Source organism: Terrapene carolina, unplaced genomic scaffold, assembly GCF_002925995.2.
Source record: "Terrapene carolina triunguis isolate 2854851 unplaced genomic scaffold, T_m_triunguis-2.0 Scaffold58, whole genome shotgun sequence".
Lineage (NCBI taxonomy): Eukaryota > Metazoa > Chordata > Testudines > Emydidae > Terrapene > Terrapene triunguis.
The window spans coordinates 94,609,994-94,631,949 of NW_020664409.1; the positions used below are offsets into that span (position 1 = coordinate 94,609,994).

The 21,956-nt window shown below is 42.4% G+C and overlaps 1 protein-coding gene, 3 non-coding genes and 2 pseudogenes across 6 annotated transcripts in view; all 6 read left to right on the forward strand.

The window, feature by feature from the left end:
* Positions 1-3,930, forward strand: part of SQLE (squalene epoxidase) — a 23,138-nt gene extending 19,208 nt beyond the window's left edge. For all 3 annotated transcript variants that reach the window (XM_026646449.1, XM_026646456.1, XM_026646461.1), the window contains 3 exons: positions 580-676; positions 1,105-1,192; positions 2,085-3,930. In XM_026646449.1, coding sequence (XP_026502234.1) covers positions 580-676; positions 1,105-1,192; positions 2,085-2,277 — 378 coding nt within the window. In that variant the 3' untranslated portion in view covers positions 2,278-3,930. The remainder of the gene's footprint in view (positions 1-579; positions 677-1,104; positions 1,193-2,084) is intronic.
* A 5,778-nt stretch (positions 3,931-9,708) lies between these two features.
* Positions 9,709-9,829, forward strand: LOC112101734 (annotated as a pseudogene).
* Positions 9,830-11,470: 1,641 nt separating this feature from the next.
* Positions 11,471-11,682, forward strand: LOC113405980. Its single transcript, XR_003369591.1, has one exon. It is a non-coding gene; the product is annotated as a small nucleolar RNA U3 (small nucleolar RNA).
* Positions 11,683-18,520: 6,838 nt separating this feature from the next.
* On the forward strand, positions 18,521-18,734 carry LOC112121517. Its single transcript, XR_002909301.1, has one exon. It is a non-coding gene; the product is annotated as a small nucleolar RNA U3 (small nucleolar RNA).
* Positions 18,735-20,508: 1,774 nt separating this feature from the next.
* LOC112121192 lies at positions 20,509-20,722 on the forward strand. Its single transcript, XR_003369590.1, has one exon. It is a non-coding gene; the product is annotated as a small nucleolar RNA U3 (small nucleolar RNA).
* Positions 20,723-21,955: 1,233 nt separating this feature from the next.
* Position 21,956, forward strand: part of LOC113405981 — a 187-nt pseudogene continuing 186 nt past the window's right edge.

Here is a 21,956-nt window from a genome sequence, read left to right on the forward strand (position 1 = left end):
GGGGGCCGGGCCCCCCCCCCACTGCTCTCCCCTGCCGGGGCAGGAGGCAGAAGCTTGGTCCTGCGGCAGCCAAGCTTCCCTCCTCCCCCGCTTCTTCCCCCAGCGTGGCGCTTTCCGGCCCCTCCTCCTCCTCCTCCTCCTCTCACCGGGCAGGCAGCGTGCCTCTCAAAATTGGCTCGGGTGCCGTGTTTGGCACGTGTGCCGTAGGTTGCCGACCCCTGAGTTAGAACGTTCTTCCTGTTACTTCTCTATTTTTAAGAGATACTATAAGGGTTGGCAGGGGGATGGTCTTTATGATGTAACAGGTCTCTTCCATATCAAAGTTCCATGACTTTATTATCCTAATGGCTACAGCAGAATGGGGGAAGAGGAGATCTAATTGGCTTTTAAACAGGCTGATGTCAATATTATAGTTGACAGATTTTGATCTTTAAATAGAAAAAGTGTACAAAATCTGTAGGAAGATAATGCAGCAGCACCAGTATAACTTTGAAAAGGAAGTCATTCCTATACCTTTTTAGAAGGAAAAGAGTATTTTCCTGTGCCCTGATATAAAGATTTTTTTTTTTACCTTTACAGGCAAAAAAGACATTTTACTGGTCAAGAAAAAAGTCTCATTCTTTTGTAGTGAATGTTCTTGCTCAGGCCCTTTATGAACTGTTTGCTGCCAGAGATGGTAAGAACATTTAAGAGACCTTTTGTAATTAATTGCAACTTATTAAATAAGTACACTCTCTGTGTGTTTTCATGCATGAGCATGTATTGCATACTTGTCACTGTTAGACTATGCCTCCAAAACTGTGAGTAGTGCTGGTGTCTGGTGTGAGCTGACATTTTGCTGATAATATCTTAGCAAACAGCCCAGGGACAATTGGTATAAGGAATTCCATTTAAAAAAACACATTTGTGGTGCCTGAATGTAGTACTCACAGACTAGTAAGTGTTTTGTAAGATTATTCTTTACTTAAATAGTAAGGCCCGATCCAAAGCCCATTGAAATCAATGGAATGACTCCCATTAACTTCAGTGGACTTTGGATCAAAGCTTTATTTGGTTTTAGGTGGTTTTAGTAGTTACTGAAGATATTTTAAATTCCTTTTCTAGATTCCTTGCATCAGCTAAGGCAAGCATGTTTCCATTACTTCAAACTTGGGGGAGAGTGTGTTTCGGGTCCAGTTGGATTGCTATCTGTGTAAGTTATATAAAATATCGAAACACCTACTGTACTGTATCAGGAACTAGCATATACCATAGTTAATGGATTGCGGTCCACTAATGCAGACCCTTGCTCACCCTGAGTCGGCAACTGCATGGGGAGAAGGGTCCACACTAGCAAACCTCCTTAGGATTGGTCCTTATTTTGTTTTATGCCTTTCATATAAAGTGTGTCCCAAAATGCTGAACAGTTAGAAGATTCCACTAAAACAGTTTGGAGAGGAAGTAAGATACGTGGGCACGAGAGTTTCAGTGAGACAAAGAGGTTCAGGATGGCTGAAGACTTGATGATAGCTGACACAATTCATTCACCAAGAGCTGAGTTTATGTAAAGCTACAGAAGATGTCAGTTCTAGATGAGTGGAGGGAACAGGGATGGGAGCAGAGAGAGGCAAGTTCTTTGAAGAAGGTTGGTGTGAGTCTGGATGGTTTTTAAAAATGGGACAGTTTTGAACTGTACCCTGAAATGGATAAAACAATAGACGGTGCTTCTTTGAGCATGTGAGAAAGAGGGCTGCTGCATTCCTCACTCAGTGGAGTCAAGAGAACTGGACCTATGGAGGCTATCGAGAAGGGAGTTGAAATAATCCAGATGGGAAGTGATAAAGGCAGGGATGAGGACTGCAGCAGAAATGGAGCTGAGGCAATGGTGTATCAGGGTAATGATGTAGGAGGAATTGCTTAGCACACAGCAGCTCCAAGTTATGCCAAATTCTTCCACTGTAGACAGCAGGGCTGGGATTGTTTAGATCAAACAGATGTTAGTAGTGTGCTCACAAAAATCTATTGAATTAATATGTAAGACTGAAAATTCTATAGCGCTTCAAATTTCTCTTTATTAATGTGTTTTTTCTCTTCTGTCTGTACAGCTTATCTCCTAAACCAATGGTACTGATTGGCCACTTCTTTGCTGTTGCGCTATATGCTGTTTATTTTTGCTTTAAATCAGAGTCCTGGGTCATGAAGCCACGCGCATTTTTCAGTAGCGGTGCTGTACTTTACCGGGCTTGCTCTGTAATATTTCCACTCATTTGCTCCGAAATGAAGTATATAATCTATTAAATATTAGAGGGAAATGAATGGAGGAAGAATATGTGAAACTCACCAAGCCTTTACAGTCTTTTGGACAGGTACTGTTCAACACTGTATGATGATCACCTCTGTTTAAAGTGCAACCCCCTGTTCAGGATTTGGCTTAATTTTATTCTTGTGGGTATATGTACATATGTAAATATATGTTCCTTTACCATATAAATTTAAAAATGACTTAACTGTTTCCAAGGACCATAATTAACTGTTAACATATGGTAGAAAAGTGCCACTTCTGGCAGAGGACAATTTCCTCACTTTATCCATTGCATAGAATGCACCAATAATGTTGATGATGTTTATAAAATGAAAAGTGAACAGTTTAAGTCATTTGCTGCTGCATCCTTCATTGTTTCCATGGATTGTTTGTTTTCTTTATTACTGTGAAATATTGTAAGAAAATTTTCATTTATTTCATTAAAAGTCTTTGCCTCTATTTTATTTCAGTTGCAATTCAAATAGCAATCTACTGACACTTAAAAGGACACTGTCAAGGGGTTTCGGGTTAAAAAGTTACCATATATTTAAACTTCATTACTGTTGCAAATGTCATCCTCTATTAAGTAGCTAATTTAAAAAAATCATTCTCTTCACCAGAATTACTTTATACAAGAGGTTCCAGATCAGAATTTGTTTAACAACTCTGTATTTCATTCAAGCTACCTTCTTCCAGTTCCACAGTCTCACTTTATTTAAAAGACTTACCTTTCATTTTGCTTGTGCAACAGAAGTTAACAGATACCAACCATTTAACAGAAGTATAGCCACAAGTTGTACATATCAAAAAAAATTCAGTCGGGAGCTATTCCAAGTGGATATTAAAAATAGTAGTAAAGATTATTTAAAAACTCATGAAAAAGACTTCAAAAGTGTCCTTCTTAATACTTGGTTTTTGTTTTTCCTCTACAAGTTATTGCATGTGACCAAAAAAATGTAATGCCTTTTATTGACAATATTCCTCTCAATGTTACCTTTAGTAATGTCCTTTCCTCTGCTGTGTATTTTTGTTTTGTCCCTACCTTTCCTTTGATTGTATTATGTAATACTGGATGGCTCTTTCCTTTTGGCTCACCCAAAAACCCTTATATCAGCACAGCCAACAGGTTGGAAAGTAATGACAGATCACTCTTTTTTTCCTCTACAATTTACAAAAATTTGAATATGTATCTTTAAAAAAAAATGACAGATTACATAGCTGTATATAAACATAATCAACTTTTCTGTTGGACTGTGAAAAATATTTATGGAGAGACTTTTAATACTTTATTTGATAAATATTTCAAATGATCTTTTTTCCAGTGAAAACAGAAATATGTATATTTTTCTAACCAATATCACTCTTCATACCCTATTGAAATTAAACATTGCTACTTTAATAACTGATAACTTTACTCAAAGGGAAAACAGTAATATTTTCAAATACCATTATATATAAAAATTAAACAATGCCACTTTAAGGGTATTCAAAGTTTGCAGCATTTATATTTAAAGTGTTTTCATAATTTGTGGAGTCTAATTTTTGAAATATTATGGATTAGTTTAATGTATTCTTAATGTATGTTTTATATTTAAATATTATTTGCAATCAGTCTCCTGTAAACCGGGGTTAAAGATCCTGAGCCAAATATGCACCCCCAGCTAACTAACTTAAATAAAGTTATGATACTTATTGTTCATTTGTAGATTTGTCACTTTCTCTGGGTAATGAATGTTGTAAGGCCCTGATTTAGCAGGCACCACTAACATGCTTAAAGTTACACATGTGTTTAAGTACCTTTCTGAGTCTGGGTCTAAGGACGGATACTGAAGGACAAATACTACTCATTAGAGTTTGTAATAGGAGAACAGTAAATCCTGTGTGTGCTTGTGTTGAAGAGCAACTTGCAAATGTAACTTGATTAAATGGACATATAATTTGTCTACAGAACAAGATACAAAACATTTCTCAACAAACATGATAAGGTGTTGAACTGGGATCTTTTTAAAATACATAACAGTGACATAGACCCCAGTGTGCTACTAAAACTACAAGCACCACATAGCATCCCGCTGCCACTTGAAAGTAAAAGCTGAACTTATTTGCATGGTTATATTAAATAATAATATATGGAGATATACCTATCTCATAGAACTGGAAGGGACCCTGAAAGGTCATTGAGTCCAGCCCCCTGCCTTCACTAGCAGGACCAATTTTGCCCCAGATCCCTAAGTGGCCCCCTTAAGAATTGAACTCACAACCCTGTGAGGCCAATGCGCAAACCACTGAGCTATCCCCCCCCCTAAAATAAAGAGTTCAGCAAATTCAGGCTAAACAATGTAGTTGCTACAATAAAGGTTCGTATAAATAAAAGGTTTCGAGTTAGATCATCAAATACTAGAACTATCCTATGAGAAAAGTGGAAGAGGTCTTATCTAGATTTCAAAATGCAAGAGTGATTTCAGTTTTGCATGCAATTTTGACTTGATACAGAAAGGGCATAACTCTGCACTTTCAGCTCCCCTTTTTGAAGCTACGTGTTGCATTTAAGCAGTCACTCGTGGCCTAACTTTTCTCCCATTGAAGTAAATGGAAGTTTTACTACAAGGATGAGCTCCACCCACACTCAAACCTGCGCACAGGAAACTCCCCTTTAAGCATGGTATCCCCCATCAAGGGGCACCAGGGACCCATACTGCCCTACCCCTCCTTCTCCTGAGCACTTTGGAAAATCCAACTTGTTGGATGAAATCCTGGCCCCATTGAAGGCAATATGAGTTTTGCCATTGCCTTCAACAGGATCAGGATTTTTCACCCTGTAGGTTTAACCAAAATCCTTTCAGAATTGCCAAAGCACCTGAGGGGTATCAGGCTGAAACTCATACCAGCGTCTTTCTCTCGGGCCTGAGGATTTTAAATCACATCAGGATCTTCTGAGGCAAATGGCTTCAATCTTGGGCATTCGGGCTGAGTTTGTGCAGGAAAATACACACAAGTTGATGAACATTCTGCAGTCCTTGGCCCCAGAAAAGGTAGCTCTCCCTATAAATAAAGTACTATTGGAACCCGCTGTGACGGGTTGGATCACAGAACCCCCCTTGGGAGCTGCCACCTGATGTGCCAAGACCACCTCTGCCCCCGCTTTCCTGCCCTGTCAGCTTGGGACTTCAGTGCCCTGCCTGGTTTGAGCCAGACTCACTAGCCTGCTGCAAACTCAGACCCAGGTCTGAATCACGTCCCCTAACAGGTGTAGGCTTACCTGAAAGCAGCTAATAGACGTGTTCTTGTCTTTAACACTCAGATGCCCAACTCCCAATGGGGTCCAAACCCCAAATAAATCTGTTTTACCCTGTATAAATTGTTCGCCCTCTATAACACTGATAGAGAGATAGGCACAGCTGTTTGCCCACCCAGGTATTAACACATACTCTGAGTTAATTAATAAGTAAAAAGTGATTTTATTAAATACAGAAAGTAGGATTCAAGTGGTTCCAAGTAGTAACAGACAGAACAAAGTGAATTACTAAGTAAAATAAAATAAAACATGCAAATCTATGTCTAATACAGTAAGAAACTGAATACAGATAAGATCCTCACCAGTTCCAGAATGCTTCCTTTTACAGACTAATCTCCTTTTAGTCTGGGTCCAGCAATCACTCACACCCCTTGCAGTCACTGTCCTTTGTTCCAGTTTCTTTCCGGTATCTTTGGGGGTGGAGAGGTTCTCTCTTTAGCCAGCTGAAGACAAAATGGAGGGGTCGCTCACGGGCTTAAATAGACTTTCTCTTGTGGGTGGAGACCCCTTCCTCTCTCCTATGCAAAGTCCAGCTACAAAATGGAGTTTTGGAGTCACCTGGGCAAGTCACATATCCACGCATGACTGAGTTCCTTACCAGCCAAGCCACATTCCTGGGAAAGCCTAGATGTGGATTGGTGTCTTCAAGTTCATTGTTGGCTTAAGTGTTTCTTGATTGGGAAAGAATAGTCTTTTCTCAGGAAGCTGACCAACTGCTTCACTACAGCCTACTTAGAATCAAACAAGTATGCAGCCAATATTTATAACTTCAAATACAAAAATGATACATGCATACAAATAGGATTAATAGATTCAGTAGATCATAACCTTTACAGAGATGTTACATGGCATATGTAGCATAAAACACATTCTAGTTATGTTATATATATATGCATCCAAAAGCATATTTCTATAAAGCCTTATGAGTGGCACCGTCACACCTGCAAAGATCGTGGGATACCCCTACTTCCTTACTGCCAACAGGGAAGTGTACTGACAAATGAAACTATGTTCCTGTGCAAAGTTCTGAGTGCTTCTATTCTCATCTAGCCTCCAACTCCCTTGTTGTAATGGCAACTAAAGAGAGATTGTTTCATGGGAGATATAAGTCCATACCTAAGGCCAAGAGTCGAAGAGGTTGGATTTGATGGGGAGAAAAATTTATTTGATCTCATCCTTACAAATGAGCACTGCAAATCAGCAGGTGCTGTTCTCCGCATTCACAAAATCATACTTTGAGACTATAATCAAAGTCACAGACAAGTTGCCAAGAAGTCTTTGCTATCAGAACTGGACATGGGGATGCAGCTTCCAGAATTAATGTCTTTCCTCCTCTCTTAAAGTCCCCGTGTGACCCTGGAATATGCTTCCTCTTCTTGTTGACAGTGCCATTCTGACAAGCCTCCATAGTCAAAACTGCCAAAGATATGTGCAGGATCTGTTCACTTGGCAGCTACGGTGTGCTGCTGAGACTCTGCCCCTAAACCTCCCCTTCTTACTTCTCTGAGCCCATATGGCTGGGGTATGGGAAGGGCAGCATGGTGCCCTGGGTAGGGGATTTTCATCCACACTTCTGAGCCTGTGTAGAGCTGTTCCTTATACTTTCCACACCATTAAAGAGCCACATCATCCACATACCCAGTGCCCATATGTCAACAGTAAATATATGCAAAGGCTGCTGAGATTGGCATTAAGGCTTTGGGTTACAGAAAACTTTAATGCCAAACTCAGCAGTGACAAAATATATTTGCTGTTGATATCTGTGCCGTGGATATGTGCAGGATGAGCTCCTTGTGTGGGCAGTAGGAGTTGCTTGAATTTGGGGGATGGGGTGTGTTGCTGTGTCTATTGGAGCCAGAGGTGGAAGGGAAGTCCCTACAGAGGAGGGAGTCTGTGGTGTGGTTCAATTACTGTCATTATTTCCCTTTATGGGTTTGTGAGGGTGTGCTTTGCCCTTGAGTGGTTTTTAAGAAACCTTTTGTTTATGGCAATGGTATCATTTGATTATAGGTTCAAATTCATTTTATTACTATTAATGCAAGGGATAATAAATTATTATTCTTTGGGTGCTTGCTTATTCCATTCCAATGTAGGGGTGGGCTTGCCCTAAGCACTGCCGGCAGAAAGTTTTCCCTCAGTGGTATCTGTCGGGTCAGTCCTGCTGCCCCCTGGAGTTGCGCCGTCAGACCGTTGGTATAAAGGGGCAAACACTTTTTACAAAGCAACATTCCATATGTCATCTTTCAATACTTTTCCTCAAAGAAAATCTGCACAACACCTTCAAAAGGCAAGCCTGGGAACTAAAATTAATAGCACTGTTAGACACCAAAAACCATGGACATAACAGGAACACTCTTTGAATGGCTTTTTGCAAAAATGTGTAACACGCCACACTGACTGATACCCTGAAATGCTCACTTCAAGCCCTTTATGCTTAAACAATTAACCCTCAATCAACCAATTCATTACAAGTGACTGCCTCCAAGAAGCCTTACCACTTTTGGTTAAAAATCTGTCTAAATGTGTATTTAGCTCAAACCCTCTCCTGCCCACTCCGGAACTTAAGAAGACCTGTGTGTGGCTAAAAAAATCATTCCTTTCATCCAGAAGAGGTTGGTACAAGAAACAATATTAACTCACCCTCCTTGCTCCCTCATATCCTAGAAACAGTAGGATTAAAAAAACCTTAAAAATTTGTTGTTGTTCTCCTCTTTCTTATGAAAAATATTGACAGGGTTTATCTGGACTCTGGTCTGGTTCAAAAGAAAGCCTATGGCTATGTATGCTTGCTTTTAAGTCAAAGCTCTGGCGTGGTTGCCAGAAAAACTGGGAGCTCCTGCTCCCTGGAGAACGGTAATACTGGCCCACTGCTTCAGGAAAGACCACTCATTGGATAGCCTGGCTCCCTACTGCTGACTTTCTCCAGGTGGGTCCCTGGAGCCAAAGAAACGTGCTCTGGGTGTCCAAAACTGCATAGGCTGTTGTTTCTAGAGAGCTCTTGGCTTGTCCAGCTAGAGGACTGTTATCTTAGGCATTGCAGAGAAGGGAGCGGGGAGAAGATTGGTTGAGTGGCCTGTCTGTGTCTTCAGTTTATGCAAATGAAAGGGGATGGCTACTTTGAGCATCTTTGCTTTGTTAGGCAGCCTAGGGAAAGGGGCCATGGAGGGCAGAGTTGAGACCCAGGATCTGTTCATGTGGGGCTTCTCATAGTGCTCTCTCTCTTGTGAAGGCCAAATTGTAGCAACCACCAGTTAGAGGACAATGCCCCAGAATGGTCTGTGATTTGCAGGGTGGGTGTTAGTTAAGGCTATGCTTGTAGAGATTGTTTCTCTAGTTGGTGACTGGAGAAGAGTGGTTGTAAAAGTTTGGCCTTGCTAACCACAATGAGGAAGTGTAGCATCTACACAGAACACATCACCGGTCACTGCCAATACCAAGAGTGAGCCGATTAGACCTTGCCCACCTGCAAGGGAGAAGGGACTCACTAACCCCCTACCCCCCTGCTGCGCCTGAGCCCCGAACCAACCCAACCTCACCGGCTGCTGCCAATTCCGAGACCAAGCCGGGGAGACCTTGCCCACCCACAAGGGACCTATCAACCCCCCCCCACCACCACTGGGCCTTACCCCCTGAGCCCCGAACCCGCCCAACCCCACCAGCCGCTGCCAAGAGCGAGCCAGGGAGATCTCACCCACCTACAAGGGGGAGGGGACCTTACCCCCTGAGCCCCAACCTCACCGGCCACCGCCAATAACGAGAGTGAGCCGAGGGGACCTTGCCCACTGCAATGGGGAAGAGGCCTATATACCCCCCTCCCCGCTGGGCCTTATCTCTTGAGCCCTGAACCTACCCAACCTAACTGAATCCCACCACGTGAGGGTCGCCCCATCACCATTGCCCAGCCCACCTACTTGTACCCATGGCTATTTGTACCCCCTGTGTGGATGATTGACCCTCACCGCTTATCAACTGTGTCTTGCTCTCGCCCACCGCTTACCCCCCCATTGGAGACATTACAGTCTGTATGTATTATGTGTGCTGCCAACCCCAACATAACAACATCCCCCCCATACTTTGTATGTTCCCCCCAATGATCGACAACTGACTCTTCAAATCTTTTGTACCGTTTATTTTTAAATATTTCTTTCTAAGCATGATAAGGGTAGAGAGTGTTGTTCTGTGGCAGCTGCTTTCTGCTGTGGAAGAGTGTCTTGCTTTTCCTCCCAAGAGCAGGGGAAGGAAACACAGTCTGAGTGGTTAGCTTTGATCATGTTCTGTTGGGTGTGGAAAAAAAAACCTGGGTGTGCCCACTGGGAGCTGTACTCCTTCTGGGTGTGGTGTGCTGAATTCTCAGCAGTGAAATGTTCCATCTGCTTTCAGGTGTTGTGTGACTGGGTGGTATCTATCAGCAGGCTTTAGAGAAGGGCTTTCTTTGTGCACATTACAGTGTCTCTATTATGTCCTTGCTCCTCATCTCTGCAATCAGCAGGTTTACCAGAAAAAAGATTGTCTTTTATCTCTTGCTTCATCTATTTCATCTGAATAGCTATTTCTCCTTCCTTCAATTGTTGATTTCAAACAACCACCAAAGGCCAAGAATTGGAAGGTCCAAAGCATCAGGGGACTCCTCAAAAATCAGACTAGATACCACATCTCCATCCATTCGTTGCCTCAGTTTTGCTACTAAAGCATCATCATTATCTTTCAGATACTTACGAATCAGGTTGTCCGCATTAGGGAGGGTTTTTGCTGCTGGATACTATTGCTCCACAAAGTCACCAATAGTCCCCCCCAGCAATTAACAGTGATTGTCTGACAAAACAAAGAGCATGCACAAATTCATTGACACGCTCGTGCTATGTCCTCTCTTTCATTAAAGCCCCACTGAAAGCTCCTGATATTGACTGTTTATCCCAAAGCTCACTTTCTTCTTTAAGCGTCTGGTGTTGCTTGCTTTTGACATGCTTCTTTATTCTGTCACCGCGAGCGCTGACCTCAAACCTGCCGTACTTGCAGCGCAATGCATCCTCTTCACTCCTGTCTTTACTTGTCTTGAAAAGTTCTAAGCACGGATTTTCTTGTTGGTACTCAGGTATAGATTTGCGTTTTTGATCCCAAATTTACCTTCTTAGCTTGTCTTTATCAGTGGGTGATTGATTGATTGATTAAATTCAGCGCCGTGCTAAAGGGACGCAAAGAAATAGGCGGGCAGCGTCTCCTTGTGGGCCAGTCATACCATGATATTAACATTCTTTGATTTTTCCAATCTCCACCGTATGTGGGTGTTTTGTGTTTTACACTGCGAGACTCCTTCAGTCTCAGAACTTCAAGATGCAATTGCATAAGTGTTAGTGTTTACCAAAAATAAGTACCTGAAAAAAATATTGAGCGGTTTGATAAAATATTGAGTGGTTTTATGTCAACGCTCCTGCTCCCTGAAGAATAGTAAGACTGGCCCTCGAGTTCAGGAAACACCCCTCGTTGGAGAGCCCGGCTTCCCACCGCTGACTTTCTCCAGTTTGGTCTCTGGTACCAAAGAAACATGCTCTGGGTGTCCAAAACTGCATAGGCTGTTGTTTCTAGAGAGCTCTTGGCTTGTCCAGCTAGAGGATTGTTGTCTTAGGTATTACAGAGAAGGGAGCGAGGAGAAGATTGGTTGAGTGGCCTGTCTTGTCTTCAGTTTATGCAAATGAAAGGGGATGGCTACTTTGAGCATCTTTGCTTTGATAGGCAGCCTAGGGAAGGGGGCCACGGAGGGCAGAGTTGAGAGCCAGGATCTGTTCACATGGGGCTTCTCGTAGTGCTCTCTCTCTTGTGAAGGCCAAATTGTAGCAACCACCAGTTAGAGGACAATGCCCCAGAATGGTCTGTGACTGGCAGGGTGGGTGTTAATTAAGGCTGTGCTTTTAGGGATCATTTCTCTAGTTGGTGACTGGAGAAGGGTGGTTGTAAAAGCCTGGCCTTGCTAACCACAATGAGGATCTGTAGTGTTTCTTTCTGAGCATGACAATGGCAGAGTACTATTCTGTGACAGTTGCTTTCTGTTGTGGAAGAGTGTCTTGTTCTTCCTGACAAGAACAGGGGAAAGAAACATAGTCTGAGTGGCTAGCTTTGAACTTGTTCTGTTGGGTATGAAAAAAAAGTTTGGGTGTGGTTACTGAAAGCTGTGCTCCTTGTGGGTTTGATGTGCTGAGTTCTCAGCAGTAAAATGTTCCATCTGCTTTCACGTGTTGCATGACTGGGCTGTATCTATCAGCAGGCTTTAGAGAAGGGCTTTTTTTGTGTGCGTTACTGTGTCTCCATTAAGTTTACCATAAAAAGATTGTCTTTGATCTCTTACTTGTTCTACTTCATCTAAATAGCTATTTCTCCTTCCTTCACTGAGTCTAACAATGCTTCTCCCCATGGCACCTGCCAATTGTCCTCCACACTGGAAGAAATGGATGATGCTTCCCTGCTAACACCACTGGAGCCACTGGGGCTTGGGAAGATTTTGTCTGTTCCCGCATGGCAAAGCTGAGATTGCCAGGATCGTAACCAGTATTCCCACCGTTTTTGCTCTCAGAGAAGCCTAGAACATTTCCCCAACTTTAGGTTACACACTGCTGAGCGACTTTCATCCAAGTGAATAGCCATTAGAAATTGTAACAGGGATTATCTGGACTCTGGTCCGGTTCAAAGAAAAGCCTATGGCTCTATAAACTTTGTTAGAGTTCCCTCCCCACTCTGAACTCGAGGGTACAGATGTGGGGACCCGCATGAAAGACCCCCTAAGCTTAATTCTACCAGCTTAGGTTTAGAACTTCCCCAAGGCACACATTCCCCAGCTGCTGAAGGGTTCTGTCTTTTCAACTCCATAACAGCGAGGTCATGCTTCCTCTCTCTTTCCTTCTCCTCCTGAGCATGCTTCTGGTCCTCCATAGCTCTCTTGTGGGGAGCCTCTTCTCTGGCCACTTGTGCATTGTGGAAGCAAAAAAAGAACGGTGGATAGCTTTGGATCTGGAAGCAAGCCAGAAAGCATCTGTATTAATGCCATTTTCTAACTAATAAGGTAGAAGCCACTGAAACCTGGGCTGCCTATGAAACAAATACAAGGAAATATGGGGTAATTCCTCTGTTTTGCCTGAAATCAATAAGAGTATTTGTATATAAAGGAAATATTTTAAGCAATGACTGACTACCCAGAAGTGGTAGACCTCTGTTCTTTTGTCTTTCAGATCATCAGAGAAAACGAATGCCAGCTAAATAGCATTCAACATACCATGCGTTTACTGGCACAATAGGAATTATTTTTGTGTTCTATGGCCAAAATTGTTGTTAAAATTTGCATACCAACAGTCTTTGGAAGCAAGGACATGGAAGGTTAACCCACTCCCCATATTGCCCATGGGATCCTTCTGGCTACCTCAGATTTCTAGCCAGAGGGCTGGGGAGGGAGGAAAGCTATTGGACACTAGAGGTTGTACCGAGTGGACTCCTCAAAAGTGTGTGCTTGTTTGGTTTGTTGCTTCAAAGCTCTGTAATAAAGTTATTTTACTGAAAGGGTGTACATGGCATACATTAAATAATAAAACTAATGTACTGTATAATGGCAATGTGTATGTGTTCATTGTTGGGAAAAGGTGTATGAGTGAAGAGTGGAAGTTTCCTTTGTAGGTTAAAAGAAGCCAAGAAGGGAAGAAGGAAAAAGAACAGAATGAGTTAACTGGAAAAAATAGCTAGCAAGCTCAGTCCAAAGATAAGACGCTGGCCCCATCCAAGGACACTGCCCACAGCGAAGACTTGGCTGACAGCCAAGAAAAGAGGGGCCTGAATGTGCCCAAGCAACTATGAAATCTGCAAAACACTGCCAGGCATTAATGAAATGTGTTAGGTTTCTTTTCTCACAGATAAAAGAAGTGCTACCCAAAGACCCTAGCAGCCCTGCCGTTCATTAAAACAAGGAAACTGAGTCTATGTAAAAATCCACCAACGAAAGACTGCTTTGGCTCCATGCTGGAAAGGCCCTTTCCAAGTCCTGTTAACCACCAACACCGCTGTGAAGTACCAAGGACTGCCTACCTGGACCCATGCTTCTCACTGTAAAAAGACCCCTCCACCTCGGGAGGACTCTCCGACTAATAAGCCTATTTCTCCTTCTAGCTCTGCTGTGCCTTCTGGACAGCAGGAAAAAGGAAAAAAGGACAAGGTGAAGTGCTAGTAACCTCTCCCTTGTCCACTGACAGACCTACTGTGCCTTTGGATTTTTCTAAAAAAAGCAAAACCATTACAGGGTGATGTGCTAGTAACCTCTCCCCTGTATAATGCTAAACCACACTGTTTCAGGAAAAGAGAAGAAGAAACACTTGCTTCATTGAAACCACAAAGTCCAGAAATTCCTGACTACAAAAGACATTAAGAACTGACCCTGGTGAAGAAACAAAAAATTATACACTGGCAGGAAGAAACTTGTGGGACCCATGCTTGGGAACGTGGTATTGATTGGATTTTGGGGTTTATTCTACAGGCTGCGCCCTGTGTTTTGGATAAGTCCTTCAGCATGTATTGCCCTCCCTAACTGAATTTTAAATAATAAGTACCAAAGGCACCTTGTTGCCATTGCCTCTGCCATCTCCTCCATTACACTATTACCCCTGTAACACATCCAAATACAGACAATGCCATATATTTGATAAAACCAATGGCTAAGGCCTTCACACTTTAGTGATTTATTTAAATATTGTTTAAAAAATATTTTTAAGGTTCAAAATATCCCATATAAGTAAACAATTAAATGAAAAAAAAAATAAATCAGTAAAAATAAAAGTATATGATATCACTACCAGTGAACCCCAAGAATCTGTAATTGCAATTGATGGGTTCTATAGCGAAGTAAATATGATGGCTGTTCCTGGAATTTGCACTGTGTTAAATGAAAGAGGCCCTTATTGTTATTTGGTCACCCAATTAGTAAACAATCAAATGAATACCCAAAGAGTTTGTTCTGCCACTGGAAATTTTACCTGCATAGAAATTATTCCAGTGACTAATAATGTTATCTCCACCCTTAGTTCTATGACCCAGAAGTTGCTAACAAAAATGGTATTAAATATCACTGAGGCTGAAAAGGCATTGCAGTAAAATCTAGCATGTTCAGAAATTCAGGATTTCCTGAATGACCAGCTAATGGCCATTCGGAATGATCTAGAGCATCAGGCTTGGCCCACTGCCCTTATAGACACATCAGGAGTACCATCTGATCTGTAGCTATGGAGACATACTTGAAGACTTTCTGAGTGAAAGTGCGGACGTTCTCAGTGCTCCTTCCAAGCATATGGACTGGTTGGGAGGGTGTGGGCTCCCACATACCGAATCCTGCCGAGTCCATGGAAAGGATGCATGTGGGATTGGGTAATTCACCGAGACATCTGAAAAATTAAACTACCTGGTATGCCCAATCAATTTTTAGTCAGTGCTCCTGGAACTACACCTAATATTTAAATGGGGTTAGGGAGTCAATGGACATTTTGGCCGTTAAAACCCCCACAGCTTCAGTGTATCCATAAACTGAAGCCAGGAGAAGTTGCTACTCTTCATAACTGCGTTTGCTGGAAGGGTAGGGGACAAGAAACTACCCTGACAGGACACTTACTTTTTCAAGCTAATAATAGCTGTGTGTATGTTAAAGCCACTGCAGGCAATCATATTATTTACTGGCCTGCAGACAGAATTTTGCAAGTAGCCCTTAGGTTCCAAATACCCTTTAATTGAACTAGTTTAGTACCTAATTGATTTCAAAATTTGCTTTCACTGTTACCAAAGGTTCAGAAAATCTCTGAAATACAAGGGCAAATTCACATGCTTCAAAATATATATCAAGTTAAAAAGTATGCCTTTCATACAGCTTATAAAGTGTCTACTTTATGTAATAAGTATGATGTATTGTGCTTTATGACTAAAATTGTACAACAACCCCATCATATTATTGCTATGGAAATGTTATTGCTTGTGTTGCTATTAGTTAGTTTAAAATTATGTTATTGTAAAGAACGTAATAATAGTAATACCTTTCATGTCCACGCTTATCATGCATTGTCATTACATCCAATCAAAACCCCTAAGGTTGAAGCATCTAAAGTAAAATCTGAATTCCAAAACTTAATGCAAATAGAGATTTGAGAATGTTTGTTGTACTAGTAGTACAAAAGGGGGGGTTGTGGAAGCAAAAAATGAACTGACAGGAAGGGGATTGCAATGCATGACAGTTTGTTAGCAAGAGTCAGGCTAACTGTAACCCTAATGACGCGAAATTTGTAGAAGTGAGGAGTGTGTGAGGCAAGTGGGAAAGAACTGTGTGAGAAGTTGTTGCGACCTTGTGTAAATAATGTGTAAATAATACGGAATGTAGACTAAGAGTCTACATTAGTGAGCAAAACAAAATATCAAAATGACCTATGTATAAACAAAATGCAGCTGTTGCTCATTATTGCCTGTAACAAAAGGTATAAATGCTTGCTGTAATTGTTTACCTGTTGAGAGACCTGTTTAGCTCTCTCCCTCTATGCAATTAATAAAAAAAAAAATAAAGTATCTGACTTGCTGTACCCAAACAAAAAGTGAGAACTCTGTTATTCTCCGACTGCATCAATCTCCATCTGTCTGAGTTCCAGCTGTCTTTCATGTTCCTTCTGTCTTTCCTCAGCTTCAAATCTGGCTAATTCCAGTTTTTTCTGGACATCACTTTCTGTCATCCTAGCCTTTCTGCACTTAACCTAGCTTAACCCGAGACCTGGAAAGAAAAAAAAAACACCCAGCTTGTGAATTCCCTTGCAGGACTTAACTACTCTGCCCTGGGGGCGGGGGGGAACTCCAGCTGCTCTCAGCTAAAAGAAAAAAAAAAGTCCCTTTAAAAAAGAACCTCCCTGCTTTCCAAGCAGCCAAAAGAAAAAAAGAGTCCTTTTAAACCTTCTGTGCTTCTGGTGCAAAATGATCCCACAGCGCTGCCACCATGTCAGGGTTCCCTCCACACTCTGAACTCTGGGGAACAGATGTGGGGACCCGCATGAAAGACCCCCTAAACTTATTTCTACCAGCTTAGGTTAAAAACTTCTCCAAGGCACACATTCTTCCTTGTCCTTGGACAGTATGCTGCCACCACCAAGTGAGTTAGACAAAGATTCAGGAAAAGGACTACTTGGAGTTCCTGTTTCCCCCAAATATCCCCCCAAACCCCTTCACCCCCTTTCCTGGGGAGGCTTGAGAGTAACCAAGGTGAGCATAGACCAGACCCTTGGGTTTTTGGGACACTAAAAACCCAATCAGATTCTTAAAAACAGAACTTTTATTATAAGGAAACAAAGTAAAAGAAACAGCTCCGTAAAATCAGGATGGAAGGTAAGTTTACAGGGTAATAAGAGTTAAAAGACAGAGGATTTCCCTCTAGGCAAAACTTTAAAGTTACAAAAAAGCAGGAATAAACCTCCCTCTTAGCATAGGGAAAATTTACAAGCTAAAACAAAAAGATACTCTAACGCATTTCCTCGCTATTACTTACTATTTCTGTAATATTAGATGTATCATTTTACTAGGAGCTGGATTATTTGCTTGGTCTCTCCCTTTGTCTCCTGAGAGAACACCCACAGACCACAAAACAAAGCTTCCTCCCTACCCCGGCCCCAGATTTGAAAGTATCTTCTTTCCCCATTGGTCCTTCCAGTCAGGTGCCAACCAGGTAATCTGAGTTTCTCAATCCTTTACAGGTAAAGGAGGGATTTTATGCTACCCATAGCTATATGTTTATGACAACCTTGTTTTTAAGTAGTGGTCTGTGTTTTTATTTGTAAAAAGAAAATCTGGGGATTTTTCAGTGTTTATTTTCCAAACCTTCAAACCAGCATGGAATCAGGATAAATATGAAAAAATTAAAACATTGTGAAAAATTGTGGGGGGCGGGGATGGAAAACCTTTTGCAATATAAACATTTTATTACAGTATAATGGAAACTTTCTTTTAATGTACAAAGGTGTATTTTGTCTCTCTCAGTAGAAAGAGAAAACGCCAGTGTTTTCTGTGTGTCACACAGCGATTCCAAGTTTTCAACAATGAACATTACCTTGGTGCGCAGAATCTGGCAGTCATTCTGGTTACTTGCCAGTCTCTTCAGAGTTTCTGCTTGAGAACCAACAAACTCAGGATGATCTAGGAGATGCATTAGAACAGTCGAGGCGTTATTTACTTGACGGGCAGGAAAATACAAGCTCCTCTACCCACGTGGCACAACAGGGGGGCCTCTGCACTCATCTCGCACTGTGTAAAACAAGGCCTTCAAATTGTGCGCATGCTTGAAAATGGCCCTGAATCCAATAAGGCAAAATGTAATTTCTTTCATTTCCTCTGTAGCAGTAGTTGCTGACAGTGCAACATTAATCAGATGAACAGAACAGATAACAGGCAGCAGCTCCAGCTTCTGATTGAGTTTAACGTCCCAGGCAAACTTATCCATGTAAGATGCAGAATTTGTGTTAGTTGTGGCCAATATAGCTGGTACATCTCACACATGTTAGTTATGGCTGCGACGACAAAACAGTCGTGAGCAGAGGGGACGAATGAAAGGTACTCTGGGTGTCCAAAAGTGCATAGGCTGTCGTTTCTAGAGAGCTCTTGGCTTATCCAGCTAGAGGACTGTTGTCTTAGGCATTGCAGAGAAGGGAGCAGGGTAAAGATTGGTTGAGTGGCCTGTCTGTGTCTTCAGTTTATGCAAATGAAAGGGGATGGCTACTTTGAGCATCTTTGCTTTGATAGGCAGCCTAGGGAAGGGGGCCATGGAGGTCAGAGTTGAGAGCCAGGATCTGTTCACGTGGGGCTTCTCGTACTGCTCTCTCTCTTGTGAAGGCCAAATTGTAGCACCCACCAGTTAGAGGACAATGCGCTGGAATGGTCTGTGACTTCCAGAGTGGGTGCTGGTTAAGACTATGCTTTTAGAAATCATTTCTTTGGTTGGTGACTGGAGAAGGGTGGTTGTAAAAGCCTGGTCATGCTAACCACACTGAGGATCTGTAGTGTTTCTTTCTGAGCATGACAATGGCAGAGAGTGCTGTTCTGTGACAGCTGCTTTCTGCTGTAGAAAAGTATCTTGTTCTTCCTCACACAAGCAAGAGAAGGAAACATTGTCTGAGTGGCTAACTTTGATTGTGTTCTGTTGGGTGTGGAAAAAAAAGCTTGGGTGTGCCCACTGGGAGCTGTACTCCTTGTGGGTTTGATGTGCTGAATTCTTAGCAGTAAAATGTTCCATCTCCTTTCAGGTGTTGTGTGAGTGGGTAATATCTATCAGCAGGCTTTAGAGAAGGGCTTTTTTATACACATTACTGTGTCTCAATTATGTCTTTGCTCCTAGTCTCTGCAATCAGCAGGTTTACCATAAAAAGATTGTCTTTTATCTCTTGTGTGTTCTACTTCATCTGAATAGCTATTTCTCCTTCCTTCACTTTGAAATCAACAAACAATAACCAATGGCCAAGAATTGGAAGGTCCAAAGCATCAGGGGACTCCTCAAAAATCAGACTAGATACCACATCTCCATCCATTCGTTGCCTCAGTTTTGCTACTAAAGCATCATCATTATCTTTCAGATACTTATGAATCAGGTTGTCCGCATTAGGGAGGGTTTTTGCTGCTGGACATTATTGCTGCACAAAGTCACCAATAGGACCCCCCAGCAATTAACAGTGATTGTCTGACAAAACAAAGAGCATGCACAAATTATTGACACGCTCGTGCTATGTCCTCTCTTTCATTAAAGCCCCACTGAAAGCTCCTGATATTGACTGTTTATCCCAAAGCTCACTTTCTTCTTTAAGCTTCTGGTGTTGCTTGCTTTTGACATGCTCCTTTATTCTGTCATCGCGAGCGCTGACCTCAAACCTGCCGTACTTGCAGCGCAATGCATCCTCTTCACTCCTGTCTTTACTTGTCTTGAAAAGTTCCAAGCACGGATTTTCTTGTTGCTACTCAGGCATAGATTTGCGTTTTCACCCCATGTTTAACTTCTTAGCTTATCTTTATCAGTGGGTTGGTGATTGATTGATTCATTGATTGATTAAATTCAGCACCGCACTAAACGGATGCAAAGAAATAGGCGGGCAGCATCTCCTTGTGGGCCAATCATACCGCGAATATTAACATTATTTGATTTTTCCAATCTTCACCGTATGTGGGTGTTTTGTGTTTTACACTGCGAGACTCCTTCAGTCTCAGAACTTCAAGATGCAATTGCATAAGTGTTAGTGTTTAACAAAAATAAGTACCTGAAAAAAGTATTGAGTGGTTTGATAAATGGGTGTAAATCAGTAAAACCTGAACTCCTTTAATTAATAAGCCTGGTAATTTATCAGTGAAAATGTTAAAAAAAAAAAAACACCCCTAAAAATGCAGACTACTACTTTGAAGTCAATGCTTCCAGAGTGATTCCCAAACATTTTTATGTCAACGCTCCTGCTCCCTGAAGAATGGTACGACTGGCCCTCAGGTTCAGGAAACACCCCTCATTGGAGAGCCCGGCTCCCCTTTGACTTTCTCCAGTTTGGTCTCTGGTACCAAAGAAACATGCTCTTGGTGTCCAAAACTGCATAGGCTGTCGTTTCTAGACAGCTCTTGGCTTGGCCAGCTAGAGGATTGTTGTCTTAGGCATTGCAGGAAGGGAGCTGGGAGAAGATTGGTTGAGTGGCCTGTCTGTGTCTTCAGTTTATGCAAATGAAAGGGGATGGCTACTTTGAGCATCTTTGCTTTGATAGGCAGCCTAGGGAAGGGGGACATGGTGGGCAGAGTTGAGAGCCAGGATCTGTTCACATGGGGCTTCTCGTAGTGCTCTCTCTCTTGTGAAGGCCAAATTGTAGCACCCACCAGTTAGAGGACAATGCGCCGGAATGGTCTGTGACTGGCAGGGTGGGTGTGGGTTAAGGCTATGCTTTTAGGGATCATTTCTCTGGTTGGTGACTGGAGAAGGGTGGTTGTAAAAGTCTGGCCTCGCTAACCACGATGAGGATCTGTAGTGTTTCTTTCTGAGCATGACAATGGCAGAGTGTGCTGTTATGTGAGGGCTGCTTTCTGCTGTGGAAGAGTGCTCTGTTCTTCCTGAGACGAGCAGGGGAAAGAAACACAGTCTGAGTGGCTAGCTTTGAACTTGTCTTGTTGGGTATAAAAAAATTTGTGGGTGGGGCTACTAGGAGCTGTATTCCTTGTGGGTTTGGTGTGCTGAGCTGTCAGCAGTGAAATACTCCATCTGCTTTCAGGTGTTGTGTGACTGGGCAGTATCTATCAGCAGGCTTTAGAGAAGGGCTTTCTTTGTGCACGTTACTGTGTCTCTATTACATCCTTGCTCCTCATCTGTGCAATCAGCAAGTTTACCATAAAAAGATTCTCTTTGATCTCTTGCTTGTTCTACTTAATCTGAATAGCTATTTCTCTTTCCTTCACTGAGTCTGACAATACTTCTCCCCATGGCACCTGCGAATTGTCCTCCACGCTGGAACAAATGGATGACGCTTCCCTGCTAACACCAGCGGAGCCACTGGTGCTTGGGAAGATTTTGTCTGTTCCCACGTGGCAAAGCTGAGATCGGCAGGATAGTAGCCAGTATTCCCACCATTCTTGCTCTCTGAGAAGCCTAGAACATGTCCCCAACTCTAGGTTACACACTCCTGAGCGACTTTCATCCAGGTGTATAGCCATTAGAAATTGTAACGGGGATTATCTGGACTCTGGTCCGGTTCAAAGAAAAGCCTATGGCTCTATAACCTTTGTTTGGGTTCCCTCCCCACTCTGAACTCTAGGGTACAGATGTGGGGACCCGCATGAAAGACCCCCTAAGCTTAATTCTACCAGCTTAGGTTAAAAACTTCCCCAAGGCACAAATTCTTCCTTGTGCTTGGACAGTATGCTGCCACCACCAAGTGAGTTAGACAAAGATTCAGGAAAAGGACCACTTGGAGTTCCTGTTTCCCCCAAATATCCCCCCAAGTCCCTTCACCCCTTTCCTGGGGAGGCTTGAGAGTAACCAACGTGAGCACAGGCCAGACCCTTGGGTTTTTGTGACACTAAAAATCAGGATGGAAGGTAAGTTTACAGGGTAATAAGAGTTAAAAGACAGAGGATTTCCCTCTAGGCAAAACTTTAAAGTTACAAAACAACAGGAATAAACCTCCCTCTTAGCATAGGGAAAGTTCACAAGCTAATACAAAAGATACTCTAACACATTTCCTTGCTATTACTTACTATTTCTGTAATATTAGATGTATCATTTTAGTAGGAGCTGGATTACTTGCTTGGTCTCTCCCTTTGTCTCCCAAGAGAACACCCACAGAGCAGCAAACAAAGCCTTCCCCCCCCCCCCCCCCCCCCCCCCCC